At 37.7% G+C, this 16,266-nt stretch overlaps 2 protein-coding genes across 7 annotated transcripts in view; one reads left to right on the forward strand and one right to left on the reverse strand.

The window, feature by feature from the left end:
• nAChRbeta2 (nicotinic acetylcholine receptor beta2) overlaps positions 1–16,266 on the forward strand; it is a 50,993-nt gene that overhangs the window by 20,569 nt on the left and 14,158 nt on the right. For all 5 annotated transcript variants that reach the window (XM_022077689.2, XM_087340766.1, XM_087340767.1 and 2 more), the window contains one exon: positions 2,689–2,816. In XM_022077689.2, coding sequence (XP_021933381.1) covers positions 2,689–2,816 — 128 coding nt within the window. The remainder of the gene's footprint in view (positions 1–2,688; positions 2,817–16,266) is intronic.
• Positions 4,402–14,431, reverse strand: LOC110836471 (uncharacterized). 2 transcript variants are annotated; one of them, XM_022077674.2, is made up of 5 exons: positions 14,244–14,431; positions 11,707–11,827; positions 8,139–10,951; positions 7,338–7,504; positions 4,402–5,873 (listed from the first exon to the last, which is right to left on the reverse strand). In XM_022077674.2, the coding sequence occupies exons 1-5, from the start codon at positions 14,414–14,416 to the stop codon at positions 5,710–5,712; spliced, it is 3,438 nt and encodes a 1,145-aa protein (XP_021933366.2). In that variant the 5' UTR covers positions 14,417–14,431; the 3' UTR covers positions 4,402–5,709. The 2 variants fall into 2 exon arrangements, with proteins under 2 accessions (XP_021933366.2, XP_021933359.2); XM_022077667.2 differs by having other exon boundaries at positions 11,707–11,866.

Raw genomic sequence — 16,266 nt, forward strand, 5'->3', positions numbered from 1 at the left:
CCATTCGTGATTTTCATAGTGCAGGGGCTCCGCCACGAAGTTTGACTAGAAAAATCACTATGACCTGTTGAAGGAAGATCATTCACACTGTAGTTAAACTCTCCAGACTTTTACTATTTAGTCGATGATTTGGATCGACCTATTTATAAATAGAAAAGAGCTGAAGTATAGCCGTTGTGGTCTGCGTTCCATTAATGTCTCTGCGTTTGCTGCAAGGGCAAGAGGGAAACTGCAATATATTTGACCCACGGTTGTCGGAGAGGATGGATGAACTGCTTACACCACATTATTGCTCTATTAATAGGTCGATTAATTATAAATATCTCAGAATAAATACGCGAAATAGGAATGTTAATCTTGGCAGTAAAGATAATGATGCAAAAACCCATTAAAATCCAGCGGTGAGTAATTTTTCACCGAGAACCTCGTTCCCCGTCATCTTCCTTCCATTCCTGCACATCTTTCTTATGTTTATCTCCTTTAGAAACAGGCTTATTCACAAAAGCTGACCAGTTGTTGCAACACTTGCAAAATAAATATTGTAATATGTGGTAAGTCAAAAATCATATCCTGTTGTGCACCCTATATGCCTATGAGGTCAGTGCCCTAGTAAAACTAGTTTTCGAAGATCCTGAAAGTGCAAGACATTACCACATATGAGCTCTTTTGGTTTTGTCATGATCTGAATTTGTTTCTTATGTTTATACCTTGAACGTAATTCCACTGGTCGTGAAAGTTTTTTGATGAGTGAAGTAGGCTACTGGATAACCCATATATTGTAAATTAAAGCTTTACATCATCCACAAAAAGAAATCCTCTTTGTTGTATGTTAGTTCTCAAAAAAATTATATTTATGAAAAACCGTGAGCCTGTGGAAACTTAATTTTTGTTAAGGTAAAATTAGTAAATATTTTTATAGAGCAGAAACTATGGGACAAAAACTTCCTAATCGCCAAAGAGGGCAGAACAAAATATCACGTCTCTCAAAGTTGTTTGTACCATTAGCAGACACTAATCTTCCCATAACTGACAAAGAAGCTAATGCTCTGCAGAAGGAAAAGGACACAAGTTTTGTTTCTTGCTTCTCTACATCGTTTCGAAGAGAAAGCTTCTGCCCCATGACAGCTAAAAGCAGAGGAATTAAGGACTGAAGAGTAGTGCTTTCACTACTGATCTTTATTTCGTTGCAGCGACGTTTTACACCAGCCATCTACGACCTCGTTATCCAACAAATGTCGATGCCATGTGATCAGAGCTTTGGAATTTGATGTGTGACATTTGCGAATGGTTCCATCGCCATCAGAATTGCTTTGGTGACAGGGGATTCCCGCGTACAAACATGCGATTCTTTATGCAAAGTGCCTGTTATTTTTATACGATGTTAACTAGAATGAGGATGTTTTGACACATCTTAGTATAGCTCTTAAACGTTAAATTAAATGTAAATCCATTTAGCCGTTCTCGAGCTGTTACATTCGGACAAACAGACGAACGAGGTGAAGATACATGCCTGTTTGGAAGTTTTAGTTAAGAATGCGCCAAAGAAATATACAATAGAGGTTCGGGTTCCAGGAAGGGCAAGATTTTTATTTTCGTCATGAAAAGATGATGTAGATTAGACCTGATGAGAATACCATTATACTGAATAAAATGGAAATAAAACTAAATCTACAATATTATACAGAAATTCCTATAGATGTAGGATTATAATAAAGTGCAATCAAAGAAAAGGAGTCTTGGAAACGTCAACAAATCTTGCCAGATCAGTGTAAAACATTTAACACGATACATCAGAATAATGTATGGCGGAGAAGCAGCATTTTACCAGTATTTTATTTTTTTGATAATAATGGATATACATTTGATATACGCTGAGTTGATATCGTGATATCTGATAAATAACAAGTCTTTTCTTTGGAATCGGGTGTCTCATATTTTAGACGTAAAATGACCATAGAAACTAAGCTAAATAAGTACAGAAGGGGAAGATACTAACGTCACAAAAAGGAATGGAGAAGTATAAAACTATTCGAGGCAAAACTAAGAGTGAAACGTGAAGGAGCGGGTGAGCAAGACGTCACAAGACAGATTGATGTCGGACTCGAGCAATTTGTCTCGGGGATGAAGCAGTTTCTACACGGGCCTCAAAATAAGACTTTTCACGTAGCACAAATTCCTCGGAGATTGCCTCATTTTTCTCTTGAAATGTATCATGGGAGTAAAGAGTGGGATCAGCTTGGTTTACACAGCAGGGACTTCCCTTGAGGAGGGACTGATTAAAAAAAGGCTCATCTTGACGTATCGCCCTATTTACCACCTCGAAGAACACGGATTATTTATTTCAATATCATTATGCACTTGATCATTGTGGTGTTTTCTTTGCTGTAAAAACTGAATTCACAAATATTGCTTAGACGAACTTCGGCTTCAAATGGTTAATGTAAACTTCTTTTAGAAAATGCATGTTTGTTTACTGATTTACCATGTTTGATGCTGTCGGTATTCGGGTTGTAACGCCGTTTGGATTTCTGGGTAGATACCAACGTTTCAGTGGAACATACTGTCTCCATATTCAGGGCTGCCTAGGAGTTGATATGGCGTTAAAACCCGAGATCAACATTAATATCTTCATCGGCGTGAGTACCCAAGATCTCTTATGTGAAGACAATTTCGTATGTTATATTTTAGGGACAGCATAAGCGACCCATATCCATTGGAAATTAAAGGGAGTCCAGGGTTTGAATCTGTATCAACGGCGTACAAGACGGTACTCAGCCAGGACGAAGAAACCAGGCAGCACCAGCCACATTCATCCGGTAAGTCCCTGCTCTCAGCTTTATTTAAACGTGGTTAAAACTTGATACGTCTATATAATGACTGTTACTTCTGTTATAATATGTGGATTAAGTGCACTACTAGTCACCTTGAGGGTCCTATCCTTAAGGCATATGCTTTTAATCCTTCGGCAGGTATTAATGAAACATACATTCTACGATTTTTACCAAGTGTGAGTTTGGATAAATGACTTCAATTGCCTTTTCCTTAAGGATCTGATTGAACTTGTGCGAGCTCATTGCTAGGGTCTGATAAGACCTAAAATACATTTATATTATTCGTATAGGTACATAAACATATGTATGTAGCTTTAATTAACATTAATTAAGTTAATAGTTATCACACATTTCATATCCAGGCAAAGAATGCAAAGACTTTTGAACCACTCTGTATTACTTTGATACTTTCACGGTTCATTTATTGGCTGTAAGGAACAAGCTTACTAACTCGACTGGTTGAATGAAATGTAGCGTGGTGGTAATCCACGCATGACGTACCGTAGGTCGGCTTCAGAACAACTTACTTGGCAGTTGAGCAGACTTTAAACTACATTCCTCGTTTTCAGTTTACCTAACAAAACTTCTGACTTGCAACTATAGAAGAGTATTTCAGGAAATGAAGATGCTTAGAAATATATAAAAACTGCATTTGAAATTATTTGTCTATAAAGTATATAATAATTCTAGAAGCGTCAGGAAATCTTTGTAACAAACGTAGTTTTACGTAAGAAAGCAATTATCTGGAGAACAATTTTGATTAATAAAACACTTTACATTATATTTCTAGAATGAATTCGGTAATGTAGCTCGTCACACAATTGATTATATGAGGTAGAATACAGTATTGATTTCGGTGATATTTGGCGGACAAATCTGTGCTACTGATTCTATCGTTTTATTGTATTTATATATTCAAAATTTATACCAAATCCGTGTTCTCGTTGCAAACTGCAGTGACGGTCAGAACGCAGACAGAGCGCGTGTTGCAAGCATGTGAATGAACCGTTATTACAAAAAATGAATAGAAGATAACCAAATCTAGCAGTTGGAACAGTTTTGTGTATAAAATATTAGTCTATGCAGAATTGTTATCTCCATTTCCAGCGATGTAAAAATAGAAAACTTAGTGAAACGTAAAGGCACGCCGGTATCGAAACAAAGACAACGGTCTGTGCCCTTTAGTTTTAAACAGAAAGACATTCCTTAATGTTGTAGCGCCTTGGTATTCTGTGATTATGTTACACGTTACGCGTAGCGTACTTATTAAGTGCAATGTAAGATTGCAATTTTATAAATGTTACAAAAAAGAATAGGAAGAAAGCAAAGACTGCAATCAGTGGCCCTAGTTTATCAGAGACAGCAGTACGCTCTGTCGCCGCAGTGACCTATTTTGTTTCATTTTAGTTATTTATCTTTTACGTGAAAATGGACTGTATTCAAGATGACGTCATTTGTATGACACATGAGTATATTTTTATTGTGTGGAGTTTCAGAGGCTTTATACTACATAGTATCTTAAATGTATAGACGGTAGTAAATCCAGACGTAAGTAGATTTATTATTTCAATTTATCTTTTGGTTTAAACCTAACATCAACGTTTGTTCAAACGTGTATGAATTACCGGTATATACTTAATTCTGAAGATGTATTTAAAACGTATACCGACATGATGATTTTGTGAATTTTACGACTAACATTGTCGTGTTTATCAGTGAAGGAAAATAAGCAGGTGTAGTTCAGATCAGGTGGTGAAGTGAGCCCTGTGGTCTCTGCATTGCGGCGCACAGAGTCACGTGTACTGTTTATGGCCAGGCCCTGCTATTGTATGTAGGAAAGTGTGTGGGCCGTAAGATTTACGTCCGGTTTGTCAAAATCACCGCTGGTGAACCGTGTGCAGGTAGGGCGAAAGTGGCCTAAAATTGTATCTGTAAACGTGCCCCAGTGCATTACGTAAATCCTATTTCTTATGCACCTGAAATAAACTTAAAGACGACTTCGCAGTTTCAGTTTATTAGTTTAGACAGTAAAATTATTGGCAGCAATAATAGCTTTATAATTTATTTAATTCCGTATCAAGAGAGGAGACCAATTTAAACAAGGATGTCTTTCAGGGAAGTGATTTAGCTGGTTATTAACATTTGTAAGCTGCTTGCCGGAAGTATGGGGGGAAGTATGTGTGAAAATAACACTGCTGCTTATAGCTATGACATATTATTATTATAGTAGTAGGCATTTATTAGCATCTGTATAGTTATTTATATTTTGTTATCCATTATCATTCATTAAAGAACAAGCGTAGAATATTTGCTTTTCTCGTAATTGTAAATTAACACACACTTTTTAGTTTTCGTAAGAACATAATAATAACAATAATTCTTTATAACAATAATAATAGAATTAGCCATACGCTTTCGTATCCTTGTGTCTCATTAAAGTTTGATAAAATTAATATGAAGGGAAAGGACGTACATGCTACCGTTTCATTCTTTCTGGCTGTAATATCAGTATTCTTGCTTGCGTGAAGGTTAAATAGGCCACGGTCGTTAATTATAAACATTACCATTCAAATAGGCCTATTTATCTTGCTGTATCTTATACACGAAAAGCCTCAAAGTCATTCGAAATTGGTAGCACATAGATCTTTCATCAGGTTGAACTGGTTTAGCGCTTGCTGGTTTCTTCGGTGTTATTTATTTTATCTAGAATTAATTATTCGTATAAATGTCTGCTGTGTCACTGAATTTACATATTAATACTCATAGGCTGCATTCCTATATGACTCATAGGGATTTTTTGTGGCATTGAGATAAATAGGCTGTAATAACAGGGCAGCGTGAGACAGCCTAAAGTTAAACCACTTTTAAAGAGGCTGCTTTATGTAGAATCTTCGGCTTCTTTGTTTTTCAGACGACATGAGCTTGCAACAGGATAGTTGAAGTCATATTCAGCTTCTTGTTCCATCTCTTTGTTTTTGTCTATTATCGGGATTTCGTCTCTCTCGCTTACGCTGTATAGTAGGTTTTCGCAATTAACCGCATCTGAAACAAAACAGTAGGTCTATATTGCTAATATATCACAGCAAAGTAAATTATCTTCAAAAATTATCCTACCAATAATATTATGTTCAGACCTAACTGATTAATTCTAAATTTTTAATTGTCAGCATATTTAATCAAAATTTTAAGACAGAAAAATTATGAAGATTTCTGTCTTCTGGGTTGTTGCGCTGTGTAGTCTGGTCGATGTTTACCAACGTTTCAGAGGTCATACTGCCTCCGTCATCAGGGCGATGAGTATGAAGTTTTCTGTCTTCTGGGTTGTTGCGCTGTGTAGTCTGGTCGATGTTAACCGACGTTTCAGAGGTCGTACTGCCTCCGTCATCAGGGCGATGAGTATGAAGTTTTCTGTCTTCTGGGTTGTTGCGCTGTGTAGTCTGGTCGATGTTAACCGACGTTTCAGAGGTCGTACTGCCTCCGTCATCAGGGCGATGAGTATGAAGATTTCTGTCTTCTGGGTTGTTGCGCTGTGTAGTCTGGTCGATGTTAACCAACGTTTCAGAGGTCATACTGCCTCCGTCATCAGGGCGATGAGTATGAAGTTTTCTGTCTTCTGGGTTGTTGCGCTGTGTAGTCTGGTCGATGTTAACCGACGTTTCAGAGGTCGTACTGCCTCCGTCATCAGGGCGATGAGTATGAAGTTTTCTGTCTTCTGGGTTGTTGCGCTGTGTAGTCTGGTCGATGTTAACCGACGTTTCAGAGGTCGTACTGCCTCCGTCATCAGGGCGATGAGTATGAAGTTTTCTGTCTTCTGGGTTGTTGCGCTGTGTAGTCTGGTCGATGTTAACCGACGTTTCAGAGGTCGTACTGCCTCCGTCATCAGGGCGATGAGTATGAAGATTTCTGTCTTCTGGGTTGTTGCGCTGTGTAGTCTGGTCGATGTTAACCAACGTTTCAGAGGTCATACTGCCTCCGTCATCAGGGCGATGAGTATGAAGTTTTCTGTCTTCTGGGTTGTTGCGCTGTGTAGTCTGGTCGATGTTAACCGACGTTTCAGAGGTCGTACTGCCTCCGTCATCAGGGCGATGAGTATGAAGATTTCTGTCTTCTGGGTTGTTGCGCTGTGTAGTCTCGTCGATGTTAACCAACGTTTCAGAGGTCAAACTGCCTCCGTCATCAGGGCGATGAGTATGAAGATTTCTGTCTTCTGGGTTGTTGCGCCGTGTAGTCTGGTCGATGTTAACCAACGTTTCAGAGGTCAAACTGCCTCCGTCATCAGGGCGATGAGTATGAAGATTTCTGTCTTGTGGGTTGTTGCGCTGTGTAGTCTGGTCGATATTAACCAACGTTTCAGAGGTGAAAACCTCAAATCTTACACAGAAAAATTATGTTACGATATATTATTATTCTTCACAATAAAATAGCAAAACTTAAACGTCCTCGTAACTCTATAAAGCGTTCTACACGTATTTGTGATAAACTAGTCTTTGGCGATGGTGAACTAACCTTGTGTCGCCATGTGGTCACAGTAGAACGTGTCCATGTGCAGTGTACGTTTCCATGTAACGAATCTCATCACTGCAGGAACAATGAGGATCACTACCACTAGCAGTGGCACAACAATCAACCACAGAGCGAACGGATGATTAAGAAACTTTCCACCGGGCAAAAATCTGTTAGCAGAATGATACTTCGATTATATGGAATATCAGCCACTTAATATTGTGTGGGTTTCTGTGATGATTGTACCAATAAAGTGCATTTAATAGTGGAAATTAAGCCTTCAGTGTCAGTTCTAGTAAATTTGTCATATTCATGTACCCTTTCTTCAGGAACAATTCAGCATTCAACATTTTGGAGGAATGCACATGCACTGTTTCTTACCTCATTTACATATCCTAAATCTGATAAAAGCAGAGACATTTTTAATATTTTCTGTAATTGCACACACATTTCACGCACAGAAAGTATGTGAATCACAGTGTATTAATTTCGAATCTTCAAAAGAAAGCCAGCAACTTTCCAAATTTTGCTTATAGCTGCTTCTTCCACTATTAGTGTAGGCGTACTTGGAAATTTGTAGTATTATTAGTTAATCTGTACTGATATTAAGTTGGTAATAAGAAACAAAATATGGAATACAATGTGATAAACAATTCATATTGGAAATTGAAATATACGTATCGTTCAATTGAAGTCTTGATAAATATTTCCTTCTGCTTAAATAAGATGCATTTGTCCCAGTTTCTTTGTATTTGGAAAAAATATTATTGTAAACACTATCTGAAATTAGGACAGTTTACTCACCTTCTTAATGCAGAATTAAAATCTGCATTCGAGCAGTTGACACCTGTCCACCCCTTATCACATTTACATGTTAGGTAATCGGTACATTTCCCGTTCACACATCCATCTGGACACTTTGCAGTGCAGATGTTATGGCGTGTGTGATGTATATATTTGTCATGACAAGTGCAATTGTTAGGCGCTACACAAACACCATTTTCACATCCGTCATGGCACTCTGGTAAACATTTGTAAAGTTCCCTTGTATCTTTGGCGTACCCAGGATTACACGTGCAGAAATTTGGGGCCGTGCATACCCCGTTTAAACAGCCTTCTTTACATTTCGGCACACATTTGTAAGTATAATAAGCGTCTTTATGAAAACCGCTTTTACATACACATGTATTTGGAGACACACATGTTCCGTTAATACAATCTGGATCACATACCGGTACACACATTGTTGTGTTTTCTGTGTCGTTTGTAAATCCGTCGTCACAGGTACATATGTTCGGTTCGGTACATAATCCATTAATACATTCAGGATCACATACGGGTACACACATTGTTGTGTTTTCTGTGTCGTTTGTAAATCCGTCGTCACAGGTACATAGGTTCGGTTCGGTACATAATCCATTAATACATTCAGGATCACATACGGGTACACACATTGTTGTGTTTTCTGTGTCGTTTGTAAATCCGTTGTCACAGGTACATATGTTCGGTTCGGTACACAATCCATTAATACATGCAGGATCACATACGGGTACACACATTGTTGTGTTTTCTGTGTCTTTTGTAAATCCGTCGTCACATGTACATATGTTCGGTTCGGTACACAATCCATTAATACATTCAGGATCACATACGGGTACACACATTGTTGTGTTTTCTGTGTCTTTTGTAAATCCGTCGTCACATGTACATATGTTCGGTTCGGTACACAATCCATTAATACATTCAGGATCACATACGGGTACACACATTGTTGTGTTTTCTGTGTCTTTTGTAAATCCGTCGTCACATGTACATATGTTCGGTTCGGTACACAATCCATTAATACATTCAGGATCACATACCGGTACACACATTGTTGTGTTTTCTGTGTCTTTTGTAAATCCGTCGTCACATGTACATATGTTCGGTTCGGTACACAATCCATTAATACATTCAGGATCACATACGGGTACACACATTGTTGTGTTTTCTGTGTCTTTTGTAAATCCGTCGTCACATGTACATATGTTCGGTTCGGTACACAATCCATTAATACATTCAGGATCACATACGGGTACACACATTGTTGTGTTTTCTGTGTCTTTTGTAAATCCGTCGTCACATGTACATATGTTCGGTTCGGTACATAATCCATTAATACATTCAGGATCACATACGGGTACACACATTGTTGTGTTTTCTGTGTCTTTTGTAAATCCGTCGTCACATGTACATATGTTCGGTTCGGTACATAATCCATTAATACATGCAGGATCACATACGGGTACACACATTGTTGTGTTTTCTGTGTCTTTTGTAAATCCGTCGTCACATGTACATATGTTCGGTTCGGTACATAATCCATTAATACATTCAGGATCACAAACTGGTACACACTTTGTGTTACTGTTTCCATCCTTAATGAATCCAGCTTTGCATGTGCAAGTATTTGGAGCTGTACATATTCCATTTATACATTCATCACTACATACTGGCACACAGTTTTTGGAATTATTAATATCTCTCGAAAATCCAACGTTGCATGTGCAGATATTAGGGTAAATGCACTGTCCATTTGTACAGGCTGGGATGCAAATCGGTGAACATTTGTTACTAATAATAAGATCTTTACTGTAGCCACTATTACAAGAGCAAACATTGGGCTTCGTACAAATTCCATTTATGCAGTGTGGATTACAAATGGCAACACAGAACTTGCTGTTCGGAAGGTATTCTCCGTAACCAGTACTACACGTGCAGACATTTGGTGCTGTGCATTGCCCATTTATGCATGCAGGACTACAGATAGGAAGACATTTGTTGTTATTGTTGTGATATTTTGTGTAGCCATTGTTGCATGTGCACACATCAGGTGATGTGCATTGTGCATTTATGCATGCAGGACTACAGATAGGAAGACATTTGTTGCTATTGTTGTGATCTTTTGTGAAGCCATTGTTGCATGTGCACACATCAGGTGATGTGCATTGTGCATTTATGCATGCAGGACTACAGATAGGAAGACATTTGTTGTTATTGTTGTGATATTTTGTGTAGCCATTGTTGCATGTGCACACATTAGGTGATGTGCATTGTGCATTTATGCATGCAGGACTACAGATAGGAAGACATTTGTTGCTATTGTTGTGATCTTTTGTGTAGCCATTGTTGCATGTGCACACATCAGGTGATGTGCATTGCCCATTTATGCATGCAGGACTACAGATAGGAAGACATTTGTTGTTATTGTTGTGATATTTTGTGTAGCCATTGTTGCATGTGCACACATCGGGTGATGTGCATTGTGCATTTATGCATGCAGGACTACAGATAGGAAGACATTTGTTGTTATTGTTGTGATCTTTTGTGAAGCCATTGTTGCATGTGCACACATCAGGTGATGTGCATTGTGCATTTGTACACCCAGAACTGCAAACAGGTATGCAGCTCGTATTGTTGCTTGGGTGTTTCATGTAGCCAGCATCGCATTTGGAGCAAACGTTCGGGGCTATACATTGACTGTGAACACAGCTTGGATTACAGATAGGGCTACATACAGAATTTATTTCCTTATATCCATCACAGCAAATTTTCTCATAGCGATAAGCTGTGTACGTCTGAAACGGAAAGTTGTATTACTTCAGAATGCACGACCTCAAAAACGTCATACTCTTTTTATTGTCGAATTAACTCACAGTTTGCTTAATTAGAAATTATAAAACAAGAAACTAATTGTAACTGTTTGTCTCACTGATACATTTTATTATTTATTTATGTTATGTAGTGATGATGGTTGAAATAGAACCAAGGACTTTTTAAATGAGTTGATGTGGTATGCACTAGACCATCGGTAACTTAGTTCTGGAAGGTACCTTGGATTGATTCCAGTGGTTTCTACTAATATTAAAAACAAAAGAGAAGTACAGAATCTGTCATTGTCATGACATTGAAACACAAAAAGTTTGTAAAATTAACTTCTGAAACGTCGCTTACGTTAAATATACTTGAAACAATTGCACAGTATCCAACATAATATTTACATAGTGAAAGAGCCATTGTCAGGGAGATGCAGAGAATAACAAATGCCATAGACAAAGCAATATTTCCATTAAAAGCAAATACGTGCTACTACCAATGTACTGCTGTTGCCATTATGTGTATTGTTTATAATAATCTGTAAAAAGTCCCAGTCTTGTGACATTTTGTTCACGAGTCCGGCACGCTAACCCAAGAACAAAATTTAATTTAGCTTTGTGAGCTGTGTGCGGCTCAGTCAGATTACTCTGACAGTGGCTGTGCTTAAGTCAAGTCCGGGGATATTTTGACCGCAGTACGTTATAAGAACAGCACGGGTCTTTAATGAAAAACTTACCCGAGTTCCCCATTTGACAAGCCTCGCAATTCTAGTCTGCTTACAACCGAAGATACACCAACTCTTTCTGTAAGTTTCAGTGTGGGTCTTGAAGTAGGAAAAATGTTCCGATTTAGTGTACCTGCAGACGAAGTTGTTGGAATGTAGAAATAGTAAAAATCTGCAATGTAAAGGTGGGATTGCCTTGTTTTCCCTCTACGAAATACATAAGTACAGAAATGTTAGTACAGTCACCTTGCTTGAATCTTTTTGCAGAGAAGGAAATTTATTTAATAAAGTGTAGGGATTCTCACTATTTTTTTATAGTTCTAAATTTATTTTTTAGGAAAGTCAATTTAATTTCATGGAATCGTCAGACTTTGTCTGCTGTCAACTAATCGCCATCTTGTATCAAGGTCATCGTACGAAATTTGCAAACATTGCACAAGCAACATATATAATACTTTTTCTGAATATTTTATGGCACTGTGCGTCTTTAATTAAACACATGGAAAATAATTTATTCCTAATGCGGAGATGATTGTATAGTACGCACGCTGTTTCTATAAAATGTATACAACTTTCAACATTTAAACATGAGATGATAATGTTGCGTCATATTGTGATGATTATAATTGTTTAATTTTAACCGTCTAATCACAATAAAATATTTTATTAAATATTAAAATATTAAAATATTATTACTACAATTAACATTCAATATTTAAAATATTTAAAATATATTAAAATATATTAAAATGATGCTCCTTCTATCGAAATGTTCGATTTACAATTAGAGCAACACAACATTACTTCTAGACGGACCTCCTCCACTCTTCATATCTGACCGATTATAAAAAACCACTACAAACATTTCACCCACCCAAGATCACGCTATACGCGACATACATTTACGAAACAACATTGAATGTGATAACAAAGTACAATTGATCTAGAAGAGGATAACTGATATTTAATGGACATCTGACGAAGGATTGCATTTAGAATATTACATTTGAATTTATATCGATTATACACCTGAAGATGGTTCATTGAAAACCGAAACATGTCGTGGAAAAGATGATGCTCTAATTGTAAATCGAACATTTCGATAGAAGGAGCATCATTTTAATATATTTTAATATATTTTAAATATTTTAAATATTTAATGTTAATTGTAGTAATAATATTTTAATATTTTAATATTTAATAAAATATTTTATTGTGATTAGACGGTTAAAATTAAACAATTTAAACATGTGTAAAATTACAGACATTGGGTTGTATTTAACAGTGACTGCAATAATATAGCTCACGATTACTATGTAGCGTAGTTCCCACCCAGCTATAAGCGTATGACATTTCCTTGTTAATGGCAGGACTTCGTTTGGCGTTTGAGCAAGGTAAGGGGGTCCTTAATTGGCACTTCAAAATTAATAACGTGAAGGGGGTACAAAGGTGTTGCAGAAATTAAATTGAAACCGAACCATCAGCACGTTCAAACACTTCAAGATTACGTGACTTTGGTGTAGAAGAAAGACTCGCACAAGGGATTCTGTTAGAGATCACGCATCAGACAGTGAAAGTGTTCCAAAGTATTGCAGGATTTCATTAATAGCCCACAAACTCTCTAAGACGGTATCATCACGAGATTTATTCTGCATGGATGTTTGACCAACCACGTAACAAACCTACATGTGCGTCATTTCTGTATTATTTAATTAACAACGCTCCATATAGCGAACACTATCGAGAGAAAAAGTTATTGATTATTAAGAAATTGGAAATAATGTGGAAACAAGTGATTTTATTTCAGGTGGACTGCTATAAACCACGAAAATCTCAGTTAGTATACCATGTCTGCAGGACGAGATTTGAATACGTGACCTCCCGAGTACGAAACAGGGGTGCCAATTACTCTGCTGCGACGTTAGGTTTAGTAGTTGAGTTGAATTTGAAGAATATTTATGAAACACGTCAATATTTATAGAGATGTGTAATTGGCCTTCTGTATTTTAATGGAGCACACTAATGGTAAATAAGTGTACTGAATTGACATGAATTGAATTAAATAAGCGGCTGCGGATAGCCGACAAGGGATGGTGTACTATTCTGGTGACTGGGCGGGAGGCTAAAAGTCCCGTAAAATGTATGTTACGAAATTATACAAATGAACTGGAGAGTGGAAGGATTCTTTGCGTACGGAAGGGGGATTTCCCTTGAGCAGGTGAGCGATTATCAGCCTCTCAAGGACTCGGCTTCATGGAGTTAGCGAGTTACGTGAAGCACCCAAAATACATTATTGCTGGTCGCCTAAGTTTATTCGATCAATCGCAGAAGTCTGTTTAATGTTTCGAGAGAAATTAGCGTTTTATTTGGAACACGACTTCATTAGGAACAGCCTACATATTACACGACCACCATTCCGTTCAATACAGTGTTATGAGACTAGTGAAACTTTTATTTACATTGAACGTAATTTCTGAAAGTGATTAACCGGAACCCCAACATCGGGCTTTAAACTTGTTCTTGAACTGTATTAATAGTAGCTTACTTACGGCACTCGTTTTTGACACTCAGCATTGCCATTCACAAGATACACCAAAGACAGAAGTGCTGTTAAAGCCAAGCATTTTCTACATTCCATGTTCACTGTGGGCAGAAGAACAGCGATATTGAAGGATGAGAAGAGACGTGTAGGAGGTAGAGACAGCAGATAGTAAATCAGCATGACCACAGAAGGATATGACCTAATGTAGCACTAGATAGTTGAGCGGAAACAGCTGTTATCTAGGGAGACAAACCGGCGACTCGAGTTCGTCCCGAAGATTTAATTGCTTGCTGTTTTGTTTCCAGTCGGGGCTACATTTTTACTCTCTATCTCGCGTTTTCTGTTACGAAGGTAGAAATATGTAGTCCTACTTTGCTCTGTGGCATCAATACCGCCTATCCCAGTTCAGCGTTCGACCCTCGTCAAACAGCGTTCCGCTTATGAAACACTTTTTCGCATTCTCCTTGGGGACACGCAGAATATCTCCGGCCGATGTATTTCGCGATAGAAGGGTGTGATGTACAAGTATGAATCTTCACTGATTGTTATTAGGGTTATCAAATAACAGATAATGAGATGGTCGAGGCATGTGTCACGTAAGACAGAAATAAGAAATACGTACAGAATTTTTTAAGGGAAGGTAGCACTTCTTAACCTGGGTGTAGATGAAAGGTACTGTTACGGTGGATCAGTGTGAGATGGAATATACGTGTGTGGAGTGGACTCTTCTAGCCAGCGATAGGAAAAGTGGCGCGAAGAGAGCACTTTGGAGACACAGGAACAGATGGGAATATAATATTAAAACGGATTTTGGAAAAACAGGATATAAGTCTACGGGTATAGACTGGATTTACTTGGCCTAGTACAGGTAACAGTCGCGGGAATGTACATTTTTGAAGACCTAAGCTAAGATGTAAGGATAATATTAAAATGTATCTAGGTAAAACAGGATGAATAGGAATGCGCACTAGAATGTATAACCCAGGACAGTGACCAGTGGTGGTCTCTTGTGAGCGCGGTAATAGACCTTCGGGTTACATAAACAATATAACATTTTTTTGCTCAACTGAGCAATTATCTTCTCAAGAAAACTATGTTCCCTGAGTTACATGTTTAGCTCACTTGGGATGGGACATGTCAAGTAGATATCTCGAAGCAGAAAGATCTCGGAGAAGTATAAATTAGAAGGGAGGGTCATGCTATTCAAGAAAGGAATTCATGAAGTAAAAGTTTGAAAATCACAATCCTTGGATTTCATTATCATGTTGATGCCTGCTATGCTGGCTGTTGTCAGACGTACTCAGAATGAGAGAAGAAATTATAAAGCGATGTCCTGTGCCTGATAGCGTGCCAAATAAGAACGTGATTTTAAGTTGTTTTGAAACTTTACAGACAGTTATACGTCTGTACTGTCGATCTGTTTGAAATAATGACGAGATAAAACAGATCTGCTTCTGCCTTCCATTATCTCGAAGAGTCGCGATGATGAACGAGGAAGAATTACTTTATCACTTACGAAATTCAAAACACTGAACAAGGAATATTCCTAGACTTTAGCACAGTAGGCCTGTGCTTCAGGAATCAATAAACTTCGAAAGTGGTTTTTGACATCTGCCAGCTTTTAACTTCTTCCGGTTGAATTGATTAACATGTTACATCCTAAGCGATGATTTTAAAAAAGTTTGTAAGCCAAGGATTTGAGGTTTTCACGGCGATGTGAATATAGATAATGGCTTTATGCTGCTCCGAAACGTTGGTGTAGGACCAAAAGTCTACAAGGCGCAACCCCATCTATATTTCTAGGCTAACTTCATATTATGTAAACTTTTTCGTCAATTTGATTCGACTTTATTTAGTCTGTAGTACCTACATTTGTTAAATTAATAAAATGTTAATACCGATTATGTAATTCCTTTCCCCAGGCATGGAAAACTATGTAAACGACTTTTTGGATTTCTTATACACCTATTCCGAAACTTAATTTCTTAAGTTCTCTGAATTTTGTTTGGTGCTGTGTAGTAGAGTAGAGT

This window comes from Zootermopsis nevadensis, unplaced genomic scaffold (assembly GCF_977971745.1).
Source record: "Zootermopsis nevadensis isolate Lab colony 2312 unplaced genomic scaffold, Znev_1.0 Znev_ptg000061l, whole genome shotgun sequence".
In the NCBI taxonomy this organism is placed as follows: Eukaryota; Metazoa; Arthropoda; class Insecta; order Blattodea; family Termopsidae; genus Zootermopsis; species Zootermopsis nevadensis.